This window comes from Passer domesticus, chromosome 4 (genome assembly GCF_036417665.1).
Source record: "Passer domesticus isolate bPasDom1 chromosome 4, bPasDom1.hap1, whole genome shotgun sequence".
NCBI lineage: Eukaryota > Metazoa > Chordata > Aves > Passeriformes > Passeridae > Passer > Passer domesticus.
The window spans coordinates 43,159,009-43,182,007 of record NC_087477.1 but is presented as its reverse complement, the minus strand read 5'-3'; the positions used below and the strand labels follow the sequence as shown (position 1 = coordinate 43,182,007).

The 22,999-nt window shown below is 35.4% G+C and overlaps 1 protein-coding gene across 4 annotated transcripts in view; it reads right to left on the bottom strand.

Moving 5' to 3' along the window:
* The window catches only part of GRIA2 (glutamate ionotropic receptor AMPA type subunit 2), an 88,633-nt gene that overhangs the window by 7,454 nt on the left and 58,180 nt on the right, over nucleotides 1–22,999 (bottom strand). For all 4 annotated transcript variants that reach the window (XR_010361142.1, XM_064417483.1, XM_064417484.1 and 1 more), the window contains exons 7-12: nucleotides 15,532–15,699; nucleotides 15,141–15,245; nucleotides 14,333–14,443; nucleotides 13,011–13,217; nucleotides 12,156–12,526; nucleotides 8,116–8,314 (exon numbers count right to left, since the gene is read on the bottom strand). Coding sequence is in view for 3 of the 4 variants with exons in the window: in XM_064417483.1 (XP_064273553.1) it covers nucleotides 8,116–8,314; nucleotides 12,156–12,526; nucleotides 13,011–13,217; nucleotides 14,333–14,443; nucleotides 15,141–15,245; nucleotides 15,532–15,699 (1,161 nt within the window). In the remaining variant the exon portion in view is untranslated. The remainder of the gene's footprint in view (nucleotides 1–8,115; nucleotides 8,315–12,155; nucleotides 12,527–13,010; nucleotides 13,218–14,332; nucleotides 14,444–15,140; nucleotides 15,246–15,531; nucleotides 15,700–22,999) is intronic.

Below are 22,999 nucleotides of genomic sequence, written 5' to 3'. Positions count from 1 at the left end.
TGCAAACCACTTGTTGCGTGTTTTAATCTGTTGCTCTGTACATACTCAGCATACCCACAGATGCCAAAAGACTTGGATATACTCAGCATAACAGAATGACAGTAAAATAACTGTGTGTTGAAGGCACAGTGAGTTTCTCAGATTCTTGGAACATCTACCATATTGCATTTTTCCAACCCAAAACATCCCCAGACATATGACCCTAAAAACTAGAAGAAACCTAACAAATTGATTGCACCATTTTTGAAGGGGTAGTTCACAAAGTTCATCACTGTGTACTATCAGCTGGGCAGATGAGCAGGAAAAGGTTGCAAGGAACAGGTTTCCCAAAGGGTCAAGTGTTAAGAAGAAACCTCCCACTAGATGGCTCACAGGGTCCTTGCTATAGGGATGAAGGTAGGAATATCTGACCCAGCAATCATGAAACTGAAAATCTGTAAGACATTCTGTAAGAATGTCACCAGATAAGGACACTCAGGGCTGGCCATTACCATGTAGTCCTCTGCAGCCAGGAACACTGAAAAGTTCAGGCTGGAATTCATACAGTTCTGAGTCTGGATGCCTACCTAGTCCTCGGCTTTGTCTAGATTCCTAAAAAATAAGAGCAGTGAGCCATTCTGTAAGGAATATGGGTGACTTCTAGATTTTTTTATATTGCTATACAATATACTTAGTAATACAACGTGTTTTCAGAACTGTGCCATTTTATTCCTTCATTATTTTCAGAATTTGCATTTATTTGAAAGGCAGAGCTGTAGATGTAGATATATGTCAGTGTTAAGAGGCCATCTAGTATTCTGTGTACACACAGGATGCCCCATGTGCAAGTTGGGCTTCCACACTACAAATGCAGTACAAGTTACAGAAACATTCTAGACTGCCATAGAGACTACAAGAATGCGAGAGGATGGAAATGACCTGCATTGCTCTTAATTACTGTGGCTGATTGCTATTGCAAGGTGACACTCAGTGTATGCACGAAATGTTAGCAGCTAATTATAATTTTGGTATTGTAATCAACACCAACATGGCAGTACAAGACCCTAATACTCACAATGAACATTTTTTTGTCCCATTACTAATGACTTCTACAGCCATACACTGATACAAAAATGTCCCAGGAACTGATGCTTTTTTTTTAAAATATCATGTTCCCACTGTGCATTTTGACTATGAAAATAATATCAACAACAATATAAAATGCATTAAATAAGCTGTAAAATTATAAGTATATAATTAATATAGATTAATAAATACTAATAATTATTCCACAGATAATTACAATATATTGGGATAACTTTATTATTATATCTAAAATTTATTTTATTATTATTATTACAGAGTACGCATCCAATTCCAATGTAGAATACTAACTCCATTAAGAACCTAATTAGGAAATTAATTTATGCAAAGCTTTATCAACTTTATTTTGTAGGTCATCAGATAACTTTTCTATTTTGACATTCAAAGACCTATTATCCTTAAAACTGGGGTGCTATAATTAGTATGCCTTTGACAGAAATAGCTCCTCAAGCTACTAACATTCTACTAGATGATGATCTTGTACTCTGGGAGCAGATCTCCAATTCTCAAACATGGTTTGTGAAACCGTCTTGTTGACCTTCCATACTGAACAAAAGTACAGGAAGTCATAATGTCACCAGTAGCCAGAAAGTGTAAAGAAAGCCAAAATGTGCTTAGTCAGTAAATCAAATTAGCCAAATATTAATAGGTCAAAAAACCCACAGAAAATAACTATTTTTTTCATTTAATTAGCTGAAGATTAAGCACTTTAAAACACCATGTTTATACTGAGTGAATACTTAAGGTAAGTTTAAATAAATGTAAGTTCTAAATTTTGTGAGATATGGATATATTTATTCATAAATAAAAAAATTAGTTAAATCTTGTTAAGATGAAGTTTTATGGCATTTCAGTTTCCATTACTTAATTGAGCTTCCAAAAATATCTGTAATATATTAGGTCTTACTAATAAAAAATCTAAAATATTCTACCTCATTAATTAATTCCCCAAAAGTTTACTTAAAATAATTTTCTCCAGAAATGTGCAGGACAATGACCTTATATAATCATCATATTCTCCACGTGGTTTAAGGAGTTAAGTGACCAAGACTGCTCTTACAAAGGTATGTTCCCAAATAATTTCATTTCCATTAAAATAACTGCTGAAATTACTCCTCCTTTGAGACTTACTAATTTCAGTTTCCTCAGAATTGAAATTCCTTCCTACCATTCAGCATAAAATCAAAGCAGATCACTTCAATGTCATTTCTTTAAAAACTCATATAAATGTCACAAAAAACTAATTTTTACAATTTTGAAAAAGAGCTCATTGCACCCATACGGGAGGAGGGGGAATAAACTAAATCCCAAAACACAAAAGTGCTTTCTCAAGCTGCCACAAATCTGTGGATAACTGCAAATGCCGTTCTTGTAGTCTAGAACTATAAACATACTGCCTGGACTGAGGAATGAGAAAGCATTCAAACTACTGCTCTTTTGGTGTAAATACTGCACAGCATGCACAGCTTCAGATGACATTTTAAAGTGTCATTACAGGACAAAAATTACTAGGATTAGTAGAAAAGGATATTGAGATGCCAAAACATAGACTATGGAAAAATTATTTATTTATTTATTATAGATGAGAAGTGGAAAATTCTGATCACTAGAATGATAGAAATGAAACTTCCTAGTTCAAAAGCATTATCCAACAATTTAGGAGCAATAAGAAAATCTGCATAAAACTGGAAACCATCAGTTGGCAAAAAACAAAAGAAACACAGATCTGTCACTATGATCAAAATGGTTACCAGAAACAGTGTGATAGAATTGGGAGAAAATTATTTCCAGAAAAGATAAAGAAATATCAATGCCTTTCTACAAAGCAAACTAAGATCTTGGACAGCAAACAAAGTACACTTCTGCTCCTTCAGGATTAATACATCAAGAAAATAAACAGTGAGAAGAAAAAAATCAACATAACAATTATAAATTACTGTAAAAATTGAGAATAAACGAGTTATAAATACATATAGTCTGGACAATAAAAGATGTTTCTAACCATAGCAAGCATAATGTGGAAAGAAAAAAAAAAAACCACCTGAAAAATAACAAAAAGAGATGCTTTGAGGGAAAAATAAAGTACTGATTACTGCATTCTTTCTTTTAAAATAACTTTCAAAATGGCCTAAATAAATTCTTCTGTGTTCTGCAGATGCAAGGATATCAAAAAACAAAAGACAAGCGAAAATTAATCACTTGAACCCAGTCTATCACAGAAAAGTACAAGCATTATCTTCAATAATATGCTATTGGGTGCAAAGGCAGTCCTTGCACTAACTCAGTGCTCAGATCTGATTCTCCTCACTATTTCAGCTGTGGACCTTTTTCTCCTGTCAAACTAAAGAACCATACCCACACTCTCCAGCCACATCTGCTTTGCAGATCCGTGAAGTACCAGTCCTACCCCTTCTCTGCCTCTTCAAGTGTCAGCCAGAATCCATGGTAAATATTACAGGATATTTCATGGCTGAGTCTTTCAACTCCTTCACCTCTCAGAGGCTTCTGTGGAGCTAGTCAAAATGAAACTCTGAAAATATATGTTCTATAATTCTTCTACATCTCACACTTCAAAATTTGAGGCTGAGGTATGAGTCATAGTCTTTTACTTCAATTTAATAAAAAAAAACAACAAAAAAACCAACATGCTTCTTCTCACCAAAGATTTCCTATAGTTTTGTTTTTTTGTTCTTTTAGAAATTTCAGTATGGTTTTTTTCCCCTCCCCTCTTGTAACGCAATTGTTAACATAAATATTTTACAAATTAAAAAATATTTTAAAAGACTTATAAACGTAGAGGCACTGGACTTTGTTGAAGATAACTCAGAAAGACATTGCTATTTTCTTTCGGGCAAAATTTTCTTTTCCTCCCAACAGAAAACACTTTTGCAGGAGAAATGACTCAAGAGGTCTTGTCAGCTCTTACGTTTGTTTCTGGCCTTCCACTGTGTGAGAGGATTTCTCTACAAGATTATAAGGATTGTCATCCTTCCAGTATGTTTTCAAGGCCAACCTTTTCATTCTGTAAACTCCTGCCTCTTCAGCAAGAATAAGCAACTCTTGAAGAGTTTTCTCAGTGAAAGGTAAAGTCTGCTTCTTTGTTATGGAGCAGTTCTGCTGCTTTCATTTTGGCAGAGGATCTATTCTTAAAGGCCACCAAAACAATTACAATGAAACAGATTGGATTGTCCATGTCACACTGCTGGTTGAAAAATCGGTACATATGAAGATATTTTAAATAAAAACTAATGCAGAGAGACAGTAAATTGATCTAGTTATTGCTCTGCACATAATTTTTTTTTTCGTGATGCTTAATTACCTTACTTATAGGACTAGTTACAATTCATCTTCTGGAATGGAAAAAGAGGTAGGATGATTGATTTCATCTGTCTACCCAATTTGTACATATCTTTAATGAACAGAGCTAGGCATACAGCAAAAATATGACTGAACCATAAAAATAATTAACTTTTGTTCTCGTTGTGTCATTTTGGTATTAATTTTCATTATGCCTTCAAGCAGGTGAAAAGCACGGAAATGTTCCAGTGGATGCTTGCATACTTACTTGGATTCTTCTTCCAGTGCCGTAGCCCATGAAAGTAAGTGAGGCAACTTCAGGAGTTAATGCATACAGACAATGCTTTAAAACTAGCTTCTGCAGTGGTAGGTGAGCAGCAGACTGTCTTGTTGGGTTAGTGACTTCTCTCCCCTCTCAAGTTCAGCTAGGTGCCCTGGCTAATGCACGTACCAGCTGGGAAATCACCGAAGACAAGGACAGAGTGTGACTGTGGACAGTGCCACCAGGACGTACCAGAGCGACGCATTTCACTGCCCACCATTTACCTCTCCATCAAGTAGTACCTGTGTGCCAGCAATTAGGGAGAGGATGATGCACCTGCACTAGAACAACTGAAAAGACTCCTGAGTCTTCCCAGTGGTGCTTGCAGACTTGCATTCTCACCACTACAATCCTCTGCTGATTTGAGAAAAATGATGCACTTTGGGGAAACCATGGCCACACATACTTCATTGTTCTGCCCATAACCCAAAAGAAAATGCAAAAGCAATGCAATGTATACCTTTGTTTAGGCTTTCAATTGCAATAAGAACTCTACAAGGACTATCTATAAAGTAGAAGCATTAGCAAATATCAGAAGTGGTAAATATCCCAACTCAGGGGAACAGAGCTCTTTAGACTTGGGTCGTACTTACGATTCTGCTAGTGCCAACTCAGATCTCCTGAGGAAAACTACTACACATTCTGGTATTTACAGAGACCTGACAGATGTGCCATTAAAGAAAAAATTTCCATCTCTGTAGACTTATAGCTATAAAATTATCTATGAGATTATTACTAACAAGTAATAGTATCTTGCTGATGTTTATGTCAATAGTTTTTATCACTTTTTTCTTTTAAAAATATTTAAAAATCCATTATTTTTGTACTGATATTTCCTATATAGGATGTACCAAGCTTCTTCTTCTTCTCATCTTAAAGCAGCACTAGAAACACCAGAACACAATGCTTTTTCATTCCTTTTCCTAGTTATGTTTCTTGATGCAGTGCCAACTGATGCTCTATGCACTGCTGGCAAGAATATCTCCTACTGGTCCATGCTATCTTTAAAGCTAGGGGGCCTACCTAAATTGGGGTAAAGAGCAAAGGAAACACATCCTTTTCTCATGAATGGCAAGGATATTATCCCCAGGTGATATGGAATAGCTTGTATGCCTACTGTCTGCTCGATATGTGATGAGCACTCACAGGAGCTAGAAAAATGCTTGATCTCACCTCTTTCCATTAGCATTGCATACATTTATAGTCAACTATTCAGAAGAGGATTTTTCAGCTAGCTTTTACCATCTAGGCAATTGCTGAGAATTCCTTTTTGAAAAATACTGCAAAACATCTCTTCTTCAATTGTGTAATGTATTATCACAAAATATCTTTTAGTAGCAAAGATAATTCAGTGTACCGTTCTCATCCCCAGTACCCAGCTACCCTTTATTTTGTGCTGCCCCAGGAATTAGGGCTCTACTAGGAAAGATTTAGTATACATTCCATCGATAGAAAACAAGCTTGCAAATAACACCACTTCCTGAAAACAGACTGACTGAAAAATCCCATATGTTTTTTTAATTCCCAAGAGTGACAGAGAAGAAGCCAGACCATTTTAGCTTGCTGCTAAATATATACTCAAATTGTTTTCAGCTACTCAGAGAATTTGAGTGCTAATTTCAGGTCATATAAAAATCACACATCCAGTCCAATCCAGTCAGAATACAGATATACTCTGGGTGAAATTTTAGTCTCCTTAGTGCTAGAGATTCCTTTCACATTGTCTTCAGCAGAGCGTGTCATTGTCGGAACTTGAGTTTCAGGCCTCTTAAAAAGAAATTCTGACAGATGTTATTTCTTCAAAAGTAACTGGACAAGTTTAAGGGGTTTTTAGCAAACAGTAGATAGATGCACCAGGCTAGAGTTGTTTTGCACATAATGTACCAAATTGTGATAGAAATTGCTGAGTAGAAATTTCCAAAGATCATTAGAATTTTGTTTGTGCAGAGCCAAAGATAACTTAACCAAAGATGAAGAATATGCCCTCACAAAGCCTCTACCTATTTTTAACAAAAGTAAGCTTTTAGTGCTCAAGCAATTGCCAGGAACACTAGTTGTATAAAAGTGGAAATATGTACATATGTGCTAGGAGTAAAACTAGATACTAATGCATGCACATACAAAATTTTTTTTTTGGTTAAAAAAGAAACAAGTAAAAATCTCAAAGGATTAACTATTCAGAAGAAGAGACCTACTGTTAAATCACATTCAATCCCAGGTAAAGACATGTTCTAAAAGGTTTAGGTTCACAAAACCAGAAACATACCTGTATATTTCTAAATGCTTCTAAACACCCTTAGCACAAACCCAATTTCATTTTTACCAGCTTGTACACCTGACTTTAGTTTTGGTTTAGCAAACAGAAATGCGATCAGCAGCAGGTATTATTACTGAACTTACCTTCAGAATCAGAAAATTTCTACAGCTGAGACAAGTATGATTCCTATTTAGTCCATTACCAGTTAAGTATGCATTACAGGATCCAGTGAAAACCATAATCTAGCAGTTACTGCTCTATTTATACAATATATTAAAAAGATCTGTGAGAACCTGTTTCCTTTCATTTTCATGTCAGTGTATGCTTGAAATATAAATGAACTAATTACAACTATTTTAAAATATATTTTGTTAAATGTAACATCATTAACTAAACCCCATGAAAACAGAAGTCTCTTTCTATTTTAGTACTTTAGATGCACTTTCTACACAGAGTAAGAGACACACAGAGCACACAGACAAGGCGAGGCTGCTCTGGGGTTTTTTGTCAGCAGCCTTAGTCACTCACTCATTTGCTGGATGGATTTCACCAGGCTAGCTGGTGTCTCAAGGGCAGCCTAAGACTCACACACTGAAAGTTTCATGTATTTTTAAAACTGCAATACCCGAAGGTAGAGGGTGAGGACTGACAGGCTTCCAAGGCATTAATGTAATGCAAATACAAGTAAGAACTGTTTTCAAAAGCAGACATATGTATTCTACAGCAGTCAGAAGGATTATATCCCATTCCCCATCGACTAACTTGAAAAATCATGTAGAATGCTTATTAAGACATGAATGTACACCTGTCCCATGTTCTTATTCACTGCATGGGTACCTAAAATATAGCAGAGCTATTAAACAGATAAATGACAGCAACTTCCTTCTTCAAACATACCCTGTTTTTCCACTGTATAGTGGAGTATGTTTTTAGGTAATTTTGCTTTGCATATTTATATCAAGACCCTTATATTTGTATATAAAAATAAAATGTAGCAATTACAAATAAGGAACACTTATATTTGTGAGTTGAGCTGTGTAATTCACACTTTCATAGGAATCTTTTAATAAAGCCAAGGGTAAACACATTTACATGAGTGAAGACCTACTTAAAACAATCTTTAAAAAAAAAATATCTAAAAAGCAGAGATTCTTACCCTAAAAAACTCTTTAGTGGAGCCAGAATCTAATGTCCCATAAGCAATTTCTGTTTGCTTGGAAAGATCCTCAGCACTTTCAATGGGAGACACCATCCTCTCAACCGTCAGGAAGGCAGCTAAGTTAGCCGTGTAGGAGGAGATTATGATGAGGGTAAAGAACCACCACACACCTCCAACAATGCGCCCCGACAGGGATCTAGTAACAAGTATGAAATGGATTTGTAAAGTGAAATGGAAATCCCAAAAAGGAACACGTTATCAGTTTTATGCAAACGGTGTGTTATAATACACGGAAGCATTTCAGGCTATCTCAGAGTCCAGCTCTGCACACACATCAGATGGGAAATCAAGGCATTCTCCACTGGATCTCCTGGGACTCTGCTGAAATCAGGACTCCAGAGTTTACTTCTGGAAGAACTTAGTGATCCAGTTCTTCAAAGTTTTGACAGCCCTTGAAGGAAACTGCTTCCATCATAATGTGCAATATTTAACACAAACTTTTTGTTCCCTCTGAAGTGATTTTGTGTGACATTATGATGAGGATCAAACAAAATCAGCAGCTATACCAGTATGCACTTTAAAATCAAGGGCCTTGATTGTTTTCATAAGACATTCAGACAAAGACTGATTTCCACAAAACAACGGCTTATGCTGCTGTGCACAATTTGTACTGAGAAACAAACAGCGTTATTTGTAAGAAAAGCTTGCTCAGGGAATATCTATAGCCTAAAAAGTGCACCCGACTTTTGAAAGATACAAGCATTTAACAAACTGAGGACTGGACATGAAACAATCAGTGATAATACAGAAAAATGGTGAAGAAAGTATATTTTAAAAAATAATAATAATCTGATGTTTATAACAGCAGCAGGTGGGCTCTTATGGATCTGTGTTTTGCTTCTCCTGCTCAAGAAGAAAGAAGAAAAGAGAACTCAAGAAAACATATAAAACAGCATAAAGCACAACTCAGTAACTTTCAAGAATAGAAAACTAATATAAGAGAAATATTGGTATAACATTATTGTCAAACTTGGATTTTTTTTTATGATCCTTTAAAGTTTGAAATTAATTACCACTTTGTTTCTAAACAAGACATTATAGGATGCAGTACATAATCTTCGGAGATATGCTTAATTATTTGGCAGAAATGTGCATGTAGTTAACAGTCTAGTACTAGGGCACTGCAGTAGCTTAGGTATGTCTTGGTGTGTCTTCTCTATTTATTAAGTAAACAAATTAGGAATCACTCACCCAGCCTACTGTACTGTGAATGAGAACACAAACTAATTGCGACGTAGAATATATCTAGATATAACTACATATAGATATATGTACATTTAAAAATTATAGTCATGCCAATTTGATTTACCAAGCTAGGAATGCAATTAAATAGAAACAATTCTGGACAAATAATTTTTTTTCTAATTGCTATTGCATAAAATCTCTGTCATAATTCTGACATCAAAAGATTTATTCCATGTCACAACAGACTCACTAATTCACTCTACTGCATGAAAATCAAGTCAGATAAGGCCCAAAATATGTTATTCAAAGGACCATAGAAAAAGATTATATCGAGCTCATTCTAAAGTGAGCTGTATTCTGCAAAAATGCTTTCTGTCACCTTTGAAAAAACATCACGTACTTATTTTAAAAAGGGGGTAATTGAAATATAAAATAATTCTACAAGCAAAATATTGAGTTATAAGATATACTGAATATTTTATATTGCATATTTGCAAGGTAAAATCTGTCAATGAGTATATAATTACTAGGGTACTTTGTATTGTATTGATGACACCCTCAGCAAATGACAATATTTTCAAATGCCCATGATCTGTGAGCAAAGTTGCCAGTGACTTTGTGAAAAAAGAATAAATTCAATACCAATACAGAAATTATGCTCCCACATGGCATTTTACAAGTAAAATTATTTGGGGTGTCATTTTTGTTCAAAACTTCCCCAGGCAGTCTCTCACAGTTATATAAGTAGTTTCTTTTTTATGTGCATTTGGAACAGTTTCTAAAATATGCTAGCATGAACCCATACGTTAGAAGGATCTATTTACTAGATCTTTAAGTACTATAATAAAAAATTCTGTGCACAATTACATAAATTTGTGCACCATCTTTTGTACTTAGAAAAGCATTATCTGGCAGAATGGAGAGCACACTCACGTCTCAGAAAAGATGAGGAAAACTTTCCTCTAAGTTATGATTATCACACAATATATTATTGTACTCTTTTGTTCCTCTGCTACCCATGAGGCAACAATGGAACTGTTCCTACAGACCATTTCCAGGTGGTCCAGTCTTACTCAGCACCACTATTTTATTCCAGAGCCAGGGAATATAATATAATAAATATTATATTTATTTTGATTTTAGTATTTAATATTCCACTATTTTAATATTTACTATTATTAATAATATATTTTTCTATTTTTATAATAAACATATAATATACAAATTAACCACCTTCCTCAAAATTATGGTTTCAATGAAATAAATTTAAATGCTTCACTGAAGCTAAATATTGCATATCCAAAATTGAGTTTCAGGCACATTTTATGATGACCATTTGCTATCAGTATTCTTACTCTACCTTTCAATACCTATTAAACCATATAAACAACCATTGTGCTTTCATAAATAGTAAAATATAGTAAAATAATAATGATAACAAGAAAAATATCATAATTCTACTGCAGCTTTGATTCAATAAAAATAATTTTGTACTAATATACAAAATTATTTTTTATAATTTTGTGACTTAGCAGGCAACTCCAGCTGTGAAGTGTGTAATTAATACAAAAATCCCACAGGAGTGAAATCAACACAACTTCTCATGATCTGCAGCAATTTGCCCTCTTCACTCCCTTGTCTCTTGTATACAATTCTTACTGAGTAAGGTGCCAAATGCATTGCATCCTTCACCATAAAGGCTGGCATCTCCTACTGTGATACAGCAGCCTTTACAGAGAATTGCTCAAGTTCTCACACAATAAATGCTGTTATTTCTGTGGTAGAACAACTTGAAAACCTGCTGTTACCCTTTGGGATGCATGACTTAATGTCTAAGAAATGTTCCCTTGGTTTGATTTATTTTGACCACCAACTACTAGACTCACTAGAAACTGACCTGTTCCCTGTCTTACTTCAGGATGTTTATAAGAAATGTAATTTTAATAAGCAGTTTTAACGAAGTCCTCTAGTTTGATTTCCTTAAAGGCTGCCCTATTTAAATTGCTACTATATTTCCTTCAAGCAGCAATTTACCTACCTACTCACCACTTCGCTGAATCAAAGCTAGAACCACTTGTGCACAAGCAAAACAGAATATTTAATGAACTCCAAAGGAATTAACTTAAGTGCTTTGCAGGTGTCCCTAATAAAGTAGAAGAAAATCCATGAGGAATTAAGCACTCATAAACTGGACCTTCAGATTCATTTTCATAACTTCCTTTGTGACTATTCTAAAACTAGGCCATGGAAAAAAATAGTGTTTTGCAACTATCTACATGAAATTAGAGCCGTCACAGGACTTTTTACTTAAGTTCAAGGCTCTCTTGGGGAATAAGAGTGTGTTAATAACCATGTTATGATATGCAGTGAGTTTTAGAGGGAAAGTGCTGCCTCTGTAGTTCACGACTAGTATGTTATCCTTTTTTCCCATTACAGTTGTGGTGAACCATATGCACTGTCAACTGTAAAATGGGAATATGCAGCAAAAACACGGTACCCCTCCAAGAAGGCATGGAATGATGTGAACCTTATGCATTTTGCAGTCTCTGCATGGTGTATATAACTTCACTTGGCAGATTTATGATCGACACTAAGGCAAAGTCGATCAACTACATCCTGACCCTAGGTCACAGACAAGTGCTTTCATTTCAAGGACTTCTGTGACTTTAGGGAGGAAAAAATCATTGCAATTAATTTCTCTCCAAGAATGAAAATATATGCACCACGAACCTCTTCTGGCTGAGATGGCTGAGACCAAAAATGCACAAAGTTGAAATGAGTGAGTAACCAACCTTGGCGAAATATCGCATCCTTGCTGCATAAAGGCACCCAGGGAAAACCAGAGACTATTAAATATCCCAAATTCATTAGTTGATTCATTAGTTTGCGTTTCTCTTCCATCTTCAAATTCCTCAGTGTGCCACTCGTATGGGCTAAATCTGCTGACCAGGAATAAAACTACACTGACCCCAATGTAGGCAAAAACAATGCACATCCAGATTTCATATGCTAACGGATCAAGAAATGAAAACACTCCTGGCTTGGACTTCTGAGGCTTCTTGATCATTATTGATATCCCCAGGCTCATAAAGGGCTTTGAGAAGTCAATCACCTCTTCTCTCACCAATGTTATAGTTAATGGAGCGATTGCAATATCGGCTTTCTGTAAAGGAAGAGAAAAAGCAAATAATAGCTAATGCAATGAACAGAGCAAAAAACGGTTTAGTTTCTATGGCATTTCACAAATAGAAAATAGACATTTGTTTCACCGAGAATATCCTGTGGAGAATTTCAGAAATTTTTAGTTGAACTCGTACTGAAATGCATAGAGCCACATGGTTGGTGTATTCCAAGCTTTTGTTTTTATATATGCCCTTTTAACAGCATATGGCATTTAAAAGTTTAACAAAGTACTTTGCTTTTCACCTGGTCAGAAGGATGAAATATGCATTCATGTTCCGCCAGCTTTATTTGCATTTGAAATGTAATTTAATGTTTTATTTTCAAAATTTTTCATGCCATTAAAAGTCATTCATTCCTATAAAATTAATTAGGTAACTTTCCTACATTCTACAGAGAAAATGAAACCAAATCCCACTCCTTTCATTAGTCATCTTTAATAGCTTTATTATAGAAAATTTTCTTACCCCATAAACAAGTTCTCCAACCATCCCATTCCAGATTTTCGTGTCTGCATCCCTTGCCCCATACTTGCCATCCCCAACAATTGTGAGCTTATATTTGAATCCACAGTGCTTAGCAATTTCTGTAGCTAAGTCCACACAATAACCCTCATATCGATCATTTCCTTCAAGCATTTCGTGATTTTTCTTCATCATGACATATGGGGACTCCTGCACAGAAAGAACTTGCTTTAGCTACTTGACAGAGACAGGTGCATCTGTTGTACACTTCACAGATTGGTATGTTCCCTTTTACATGTGAAAAAAGAGAGCAGATACCATCTGAATCATACATGCTATGTATGACATTAGCTGTCAATTATGAATGGCACGTGTTTTAACACATTTAAAAGCTGCATTCTCCAGAGTCACACACAAATAAGTACTTACAGGCATAGTGATTCCCAGAAGTATGTTAATAATGACCATGAATGTTAACAGGAGTAACGCATTCAGAGAAGAAAGAGTAAATTCCAAAATCAGTTTCTTTCTCTCCCACAGTTTCAATGGAAGAAGGCAAAGGTATTTAGTTGCTTTTGTTGCTGTCTTATACAAGAAAATTATTTTCTATTTCACAACCACATCTCTCCTTGAAAAAACACTTGAGGCTCTCAAGGCTATATTTTTATTAAACTGCTATACAAACAATAGGTAAGATATCTATAACTATGCACTAAATTTCTATCATCAGCAAAATTGGTGATGATTCATAAATTGGATTAATGTATTTCCTCTTTGTTCAGTTGCTACAGGACTGTCCTTGCATCCAGAGAAATTCCTGTGCTAAACTATGGGTCTTTCAAACTGATAAGCTGTGTAATTTACAGAAAAATGCTCTTCTATAATAATATACAATTTAATTTTCTAAACAACCAGCATAAAATATTTAATGTTTAACTTTACATTTCATAGCAGCTACAATCCTGAAGCATAAGAACCAGTCTCTTTGCTGTTTGTCAAAATCTATTCTCTAACATCTATTCTCTAAATTCCCTGCCTCTCAGAAAGTTTCTCTTCTTTGAAAGCAGGTATTTAATTTCCATTTTCAGTTTTAAAAATCATAACTTTCTAGGATGTTCAATCAAAGACCATTCATCCTCTACAAATCAAAACTGCATGCTGAATCCCATACATTTCCCTAATTTCTAGATTTTATTGTGTATCACAATAAGTAACAGCTCACAACCTCAAATAATAAAAAGACAGTACATTGAAACTAACATAATGTCGAGAAACAAATCAGTGTCGGACAGACTTGTCTTCTGACAAAATAGGAGGTTAATTACCAAAATAGTGGTGACAATAATAGTCTTATTCTCTAGTCCTGAAGATTCATTTCCAAGAGGGCCATCAAGAGGATTCACAACCATTTTGTCCACTTCACTCCAATATCCAATCTAAAGAGAGTGTATAGGATGCACAGACACTAGTGAATACGAACTTTTCTGGAAAAGGTAAAGCATGTTATTACTGTGCCCTTGATTTGTGCTCAAAGAGAACTGTTTAAGCTATGGATTTACCACTGCAAGTATTTCTATTTATGTAGTGAAAGACTACAACAAATACTGAAAAGATTGAAGTAATGACATTTTTTTACATTACTTTGTCTAGAACAGGTATACCATTCTTATTCACATATTAACTGGTTTTAGTATAAACATCACACATTGTAAAATTGAAACACTCCAGATTAGCAAAACATGAGAAACTGTTTTCCCCTGAAAGATTTGGAATTAGAGCAGAAACACAAACACACTTACAAAAATATTGCTAAAAAGCTGTATCTAGCTTTTGTCATTCAGAAGCATATTTCTCCAAATGCTGGCTCACATTTAGCAATTCAGATCAGAAAGAAAAAAGTTTAATCCACAAAACTGAAAGGAAAACACACTTACGTAGCACTTACCAGAAATAATAATTCATATTTGTTAGAAAGAAATATTACATATGTTTACTTCACTCTGCAAGACCACTGTAGAATACACCTATGAATATTATCACAACTTGTGCTTTAATGAATGATTCAGTACCTACCTGAATCCATTGCTTAGAATGGTAAAACCTTTTAAGATGCTATAACACAATTCAAATTACCTTCCGAGGACCAGTACTTTTGAGCTCCATGACATTTATTGTAAAATTGATTCTCTTTCCATTCTGATCAAACTTGATATTTCCTGTTAGCCCTTCCACCTGAACCTATAACAGATGAAGATGCAAGTGGTAGAAGAATTAAGTTCGATTCTTTTCAGAAAATGTTTTTATTTCTACAAATGATTATTGAGATTTCAAAAACATTAATGTAAGAGTCATTTTCATATGCAATATATTATCTTAGCCATATGCAATATATTATCCCGAGGATTTCACTTCCACATTATTCCCAGCAAGATCCAGATAGTTTAGGAGACTAGAAGATATTTTCAACTATTTATAGAGAACTTCACACATGCACTCATCCCAGCATCCACTCCAGGGAAGCTACCTGTTTCAATGCCCTTTCTATTTCTACACCATGACCCCAGGGTACAGCTGGATTTGCAAGACAATCTCCAGCATTTCCTCTTCTGGAGATCTCAATCCTCTGTTTACGCAAATTACGGAAAGCTTCTGTCATCACTTGAACAGCATCATAGGTCAGAGCAGAGGTATACTGAAAAGAAGTGAAAATATTTAATTAAAAACTGTCTTCAGCTTCACTATATCTTCCAATCCACTTGGTGATCCATTCAACACTAGGAAAGATAGTAAGATATATTTGAAATCAATCAATTTTTTTCTTTAGTTACCCTCTGAAGTGCATCTATGAAAATTCATCTAGTGTTCATCGGAATGGTTAGGGCAAGTACCAATAAATCTGAACTAAAGATTTACAGATGTTTTCCCTGTGAGTTACATTTTTTTCTCACTTACAGATGTGTAACAGTCCTGTGTGCAGATAGGGCTGGAAGTCCATGCAAGTGAAAGGGGAAAAAAGAAAAACATTTCAGTGTTTAACCAGAGCTAGCCTGTAAAAATAAGAAGCTGTTCCTCTGATTACACTCTTCATGGAAAAGGATTTATTCACAGATCTTGAGACTTCATCTCCTCCCACACAATCCCAAAGAGCATGTATTTCTATACACATGCATTTAACTTTTTCCCCTTGAATATAAAATCTCAGGGGTAGCTACTTTCATGTATGCAATACCTTGTCAACACCACAGAAAACAGTTTGGGGGCTGAGATGCCTGGAAAAAGTCGTGCCCCTCAAAGAGCAATATAGGTGAGGAAGAGGCCCATGTTCCTACACTGACATAATATAAGGAGCTTTACAACTTCTGAGACATCAGAGAGGAGGCCTGGGATCACATATATCAGAAACTGGGGCTAAACGGTCAAAAGCATTAATCTTCAGTGGCTGGAAAATTTTACATCTCAACTAACTAACTGAACTGAAACCACATGTGCACATTCACTGAGGACTTTGTTGGATGGGCTTTTTGAGTCTGGAACACCGCAATTATGCCAAATATAAGAACCATTTTTGGAAATATGGGCCAGAATATAACTACTTAGAGGCATATGAATGAATGGAATGATCCTTGTGAAGGCTATTAGATGCTGAAAATATATAAATTGTAAAGTGGAGAGAAATGATGTATTAGCTCTTTGCTTCAATGGTTCAGACTTTAATGAGAATTTTAATTAGTTAGCTCAAGTCATGCAGAAGGCTCTTGTAATTGTAACAAAAGCAAGCTCCCAAATTGAGATTAATTTTTGTATGCAACTGTCAGACCTTAGGAAAGGAAGAAAAGAAAAGTAGAACTATTTTTTAAAGATCAGTAAGCTCAGTGATCGGTGTCAATCTTCTCAAAAAAGTTTTCTCAGTGACTTGTACAGAAATATTTAAAGGAATAGAACAGAACAGCAGAAGAATGAAATTAAAGACTGGCTGGAATCACTACAACTTCTCCTATTGGAGCAGCAATGCTTAAGTGATGTACATGAATTTGAAGATGAGGAGAAGAAAGGAGCCTGACTAGAAGTACTTATTTAAACATTGCTCTTTGCAGTACAGAAACATATTGTGCCACACTAGTGTTCTGAGAAACTTTGGACACAGCACTGTCACTAAACATCGAAACATAGGGTAGCAGAGAAAATAAGAGCTTGGAACTGAGATGTAATAATGCTATCTAATTCAGTTAATTTATGATTCATTGGATCATTGGGATATATTTAATGTAGTATCTCAAGAATATTATTTCTATAGTATATAATTACTGACCTGAACATTCATAGCTCAATCATACATGAGGATTATGTAGAGCTTTGCCTATCAGTCAGTATCTGGAAGTGCACACATGTCCTCACATATATACAATCTACATGTCATAATTTAGATTAAGACAGCTTTAATCTAAGGATCTAAAAATATTTTAAAAGCACTGTTGGAGAGTCCATGACAGCAAACGGGCCATGAATCATTTCTTACTGCTTTATTGTGCATACACTTTAAGCTCCTAATAACCTTCATGGGGCTCATTAACACTATCTACATCTTCATAAATTGATGTAAAGTTGACAAACTAAACCAAAGTGAACTCATTACCATAAACAAGAAATGACAGACCAATAACCTGCTCATGCAGAGGTGTGTGTGTGTCTGCATAATAAATAAAAGGGTTGTAAGTTGAAGGATGCATTAGCCCTGCCTTGATTCACTTTGTTTTCTGCGAGATTCATCCACATTCTGATCTTCATTATTAAAATAAATGGGAGCACTACTTGGAACGTAATTCGCAGGAAGTGGGATGGGGTCTTACATCTTACAATTTTATGGCAGTGTAAATTTCCCAACATAATTTCAGTTCCTTTCAACGTTATATGATAAGATCAGCAACTTTACTACAAAATGAAATAGGCGTTATACTAGAGTTCTTACAGAATCACTTGCATTAATTAAAACATGACAAAGAATATGCAAAAAAAAAAATCCTGCATCTCACAATTTTAGAACTATGATAATAAGCTGACAAGTTAAATTGCCTGAAGATTTTATGCCATTTGCTATGAAACATGGATTGCATGAATTTCAAATGAAAATAATTTTCTCTAAGTAGATGCCTTAATTGCCAAGCAGAGAAAACACAATGTTCATGTAATTTTCTTTAACTTAAATTTCTAACTTAACTTTCTACCTTCAACTTCAATGCCCTAGTAGACTGTAGTGAATTACGTAAGCTGCAATTGCGAAAGATGAATTTGAAAAGCAAAGACAAAACAAAGTCATCCCAGAATAAGCAGAAGTTATTACATGTATCGTCCAAGAAAAACTGGCAAGATGATGCTTTTTGTAAATTCAGATGTTTTCCAGTAACTCAGGAGATAGTGGAAATCCTTAGCTGAAAGGGCCAGGATTCTATTTTGTACAATCAGTAAAGCTGAATCTTCTGAAGGTGAAATTGCAGAACACCACCCCAGAATATAACAAGATTTTCTCATATGCATAAGTTGTATAAAACTTACAAAGTTGTAAGGTATTATAAGAAAGGTAGGTTAGCCTATTAGACTTGCATTTAACTTAATGCCTGTCCATGTGCTCATGACAAAGCTGAGAGATATGATTAGACATCTAAAATAATTAAGACAGTATACTTAAGCAGTGGAAAAGAAAAATCTGGACATGAATGCAAAAAAAGGGAAAAAAATAAAAGGAAAATATTCAAAATCACAAGAAGTCTATTTTTTTCCTCTAGATTTGAATATCTGCAATGTCTAAATCTATCCTTGAGATATTAGCTTGAGTTTGGTTTTTTGGTTGGGTTTTTTTTTTTTTTTTTTTACCGTCAGAGAAGAGAATAAGCATTCTAAGGTGTGATTCATTTGACCAGTCAGACACCTTCTTGGAAGATGAAATTAATTTTGCTTTAGATTTCACTCATTTGATCTCCAGTGACACCTGAGACTAGGGAGGAATCCAGGGTGGTCATCATAGGGCCATCTGTTTACACTGTAGTCTCACTAGTAACAAACTAAAACCACTCAGACAGACTGTGAACTAGCCATTCATCCCTAATCCAACACATCCGAGAGAAAGAAAATATAATGGGAAAATTTTGGAAAAATTAAGTCAAAGAATGCAGTGCTGTTGTACAAGACACTAGGAGACCTCAGCCGGAACGGCAGATCCAGCTGCAGCAGGGCTCAGGAAGGCAGAAATCCATCTGCAACAGGCACAGACGGAGGCTCCTCAACATGTCTGGGGATGCTGTTGGAACAGCAGAAGGGACACTGCATCACCAGCAGAGGCTAAGAGAAAGGAGGCCTAAAATCTGATAGAAATATTTTCCCATGGGGAGCAGTAAAATTCTGAGAGAGGAAATATAGGAAACATTCTTTGTTGCAAGAGCAGAAGGGTAGAATCAATCAGTCTAAACACATCTTCACAACTTTCCTTATATTTAAACAATTTAAATATCAGCAAATATACAAAATAAACTATAATAAAATCTCTCATCTGAATTTTCTGCATTTTTCCCTCATTAAAGTACTTCTCTACTTAAATGGTAGTATATTCAACAAAAGCAGAAAGACTGATGTAACATTCCTACATCTTTATAAATTACATAAAAAACATAAATACATACATACGTAAACACACAAGCAAAAAAGAAATGAGGCCCAAAGTTACTTGTCAAGAAGTAGTGAAGGAACTAGGCAACTGTCTCCTGTACTTCCAGTGTAGTCAAACCAATGCAGCATCAGACACCTACTTCTTAAGGGTCTTTAATGTAGCTGGGAGCTATTTTGAAACAGACAGCATTACACACACTTTGGGAAATACCTGAAGGTGGTCTGGCAGATAAGAGAGCTAATAGAAAATTACCAAACTGATTGGAAATGGCTATTTCCTTCTGGAGCTCCTGGCTCCTTGCATAGCATCCTGACAGGACATGGAATTGCAAAGAGCTACTTCAAAGAGACACAAGAGACATTGTCAAATCTTGCACACGTAAGTGTAACTGGAAGTGAAGATGGCCTTTGACTGTGCCTATAGCCAGGCTTTGTTCTCACCTGTTTTGTGCAGGCATTAGCATGAATGGGGATGTGTGCACAGCAGTGTGATGAGAAAATGGGCTTTGAGCACCCGAGTATCTTCGTTACCTCTGGCCATATTTCAAATACTGCAATGTGAGATAGAGGTCAGGGAGCCCAGAAAAGATAGTGCATGGCTCTCCCTCTTTGTTAGGATGATGCTCTTGTGCAAATAGGTGGTCTTAGCAACAGACTTGCTTCCAGCTGAGAATAAATGCGTACAAACATAAGATATTTGGAAATAACAATTGGAAGTTTTTTAATAACAACCCCTGTTCTGCCTAAAAGGGGGAGATTAATAAAATGTAAAATTACCTGATCATTGCAAAAAATTAATTAGATTGATCTCAGTAAAGATGGGGTTAGAGACCAAGCCCTATTTATCTTAATGAATATACTAGGTGTATTACATTTTGTTTCCCAAAGTTGCACAGTCACATCAACTTACACTTTGATAATAGCCTTTATTCAAACACATCTGCAGCACTCTGTGTGCACAGAAAACCTAAACAAACAGGTATTTTTGCTTTGAAGTGCCATACTGTCATAAGATGCAAAGAACACCTGCAGCAACTGTCACTTTAGAAAAACTTGCATTCAGCTCCAGAACTGCTATCCAGAAAATCTGCTGATTTTTTGACATATTTATGTATTTTAATTATCTCTCGGCTTGGTTTAGAAAGGCTGCTTTCTGAGCACACCCAGAACAGCTAGCCCAGTAGCAGGCACTTGCCAAACCCTAAATTCCTGGAAGTCTAACTTTTATTTGAAAGGCATGTTCACAGCACATCCAGCAGAGACTGACAAGACTGGGGCACTGGAATTATCCTAATGCTCCACTGTAGGATATTTATAGGTGAAAGTGACCTTCTTTCACTCTTTTAAAAACTGAATATAGCAAAGATCATAAGATTTATAAAGCTCAAAGTGCTTGGCCTTTCTACCTTTTTTATCTGCTACTCTCATAGGAATGAGATTCCTGAACTGTAATTTCTCTCCCAAGATTGCTTCCAGTACAGAACAATCTTCTCACTAAAGTCGTCAGAGGTGCTAATTCAGCAGGAAAAAAAGAGTTCAGGTACCTACCATTTTTTGGTTTTTATCTTACATTGAGAACAGAGGTTTTAAAGTACTTTGGTCTTCCAATATAGTAAATGAAAACCATTTACTTGTATAAGAATTCAAAAAGCTTTACAGAAATAACAAAAAGAATTATTTGGAATTGAAGCCACAGCATTTCACTTATAAAAGACGCTGCTTATATTCTAATCATGCCACTGCCTATCGAAAATATACATACTAACAAAATACATAAGGTTCTAGAATGACTTGTGTAATCTTATTTCCAACTTAGAATAAACATGCAAAACAGCAATGCCATTAATGATAAAATCACCTTGAATTCACCATAAAACACAAAGAAAATACAAATTTTTCCTTTTCACCATATAAATATACAAAAGCTTTTTCTTCAATGCTAAGCCAGAACAAAGCATGTCACTCTTCACAGTATTAAAAATCAGCAGGATCCAGCAGCAAAAACTGAAGCCTTTGGTCACAGTAGTGAAAACAGACTAAGTAGGAATATCTCACAGGATGAGAATAAAATGTAAAAATAGAAAGGGAAAAGAATTATCTGAAAAAGATACATGCCAAGAAAAGGATTTGAAAGAATTAATGTGAATGTTTGAAGTGTTGAAGTGTGTGTGGAGTTCTTTGCCTTTTTCTTGTGAGTGTGGGTTTTGGTATTTTTTTTGATGTTTGCTGTTTTATTGTTTTTTGTTGTTGTTGTTGTTTGCTTGGTTTGGTTTTTGGGCTTTATTTTTTTCCAGGAGGGGAGAGGGAGAAAAAAAAATCCAATCAGCAGTCCTCATCCTATATACTGTGGTCTAAGTATTTTCAAAATACGCCATTTAAAACTAATATTAATAATTCAAGCCTTAAATTTAAAACAATAGGGGGAAAAAAAGAAACACAAAAAACACAAAACAATTCCTAAACCACAATTCCCCATTTTCATTATCGCTCCTCATTTATCCTAATCAGCAACAAGATATCTGTTGTATCAAGATAAACAGCTTTCTCCTTTAGATTTACTCCAATCTAATTTCCAAGCAGAATACTAATAGAATTGAATACACCATTCTTACCAGGTTGCTGATTTCACCAAGACATTGTTTTTGTCAAAGAATAACAAACACTTCATTTTTTAATTTTCTGCCACCCCATGCTAGGTAATATGGGCAGCTACTTACATTAATTGGTCCTTAATTACCACACCTGCCCCAGAAATAAATCTACATGTCCCCCCTCCTTATTCATTCAAGTATGCCCAGGGCTTCTCCTCCTCCCTTATTCCCCTGACCCAAGAAACTTGCAGTCACAGATGACTCTCCAGCTCTGAGCTGCACCACTTTTCTATGTCTTTCACTCACATTTCAACAGCCTCTTTTCACTCTGCTGACCCCTTTTTTTGCATGACACCATTCCTCCTACGACTACTATTTTAATCTTTGTCTATTACTCCCTCTTCTCTCATCCCCAATTCTCCATGAAGCTTGACTGTCCTAAATGACAAATTGATCTTTGTGAGGCCAGGGTTATGTCTGACCTTGATGAACACGTGAATCATGAAGGAATAGTAGCTTGTCTTGTTTATATCCACCACATCCAGATGAATTGCTGGTTGAGAAAAAGTACTACAGAGTTCCTGGAAAAATAGGCAGGAGGAATCCACTGCACTTTGTTGGCTGAAGATCCTTAACAATTTATAATTACTAAGAATAAGTGGATTCAAGTTCAAAGAAACATAGCTTCATAGAGACATCAGGACTCAGCTCTGTAGGTTTTTAAATTCTGCTTTAGCACAGTTC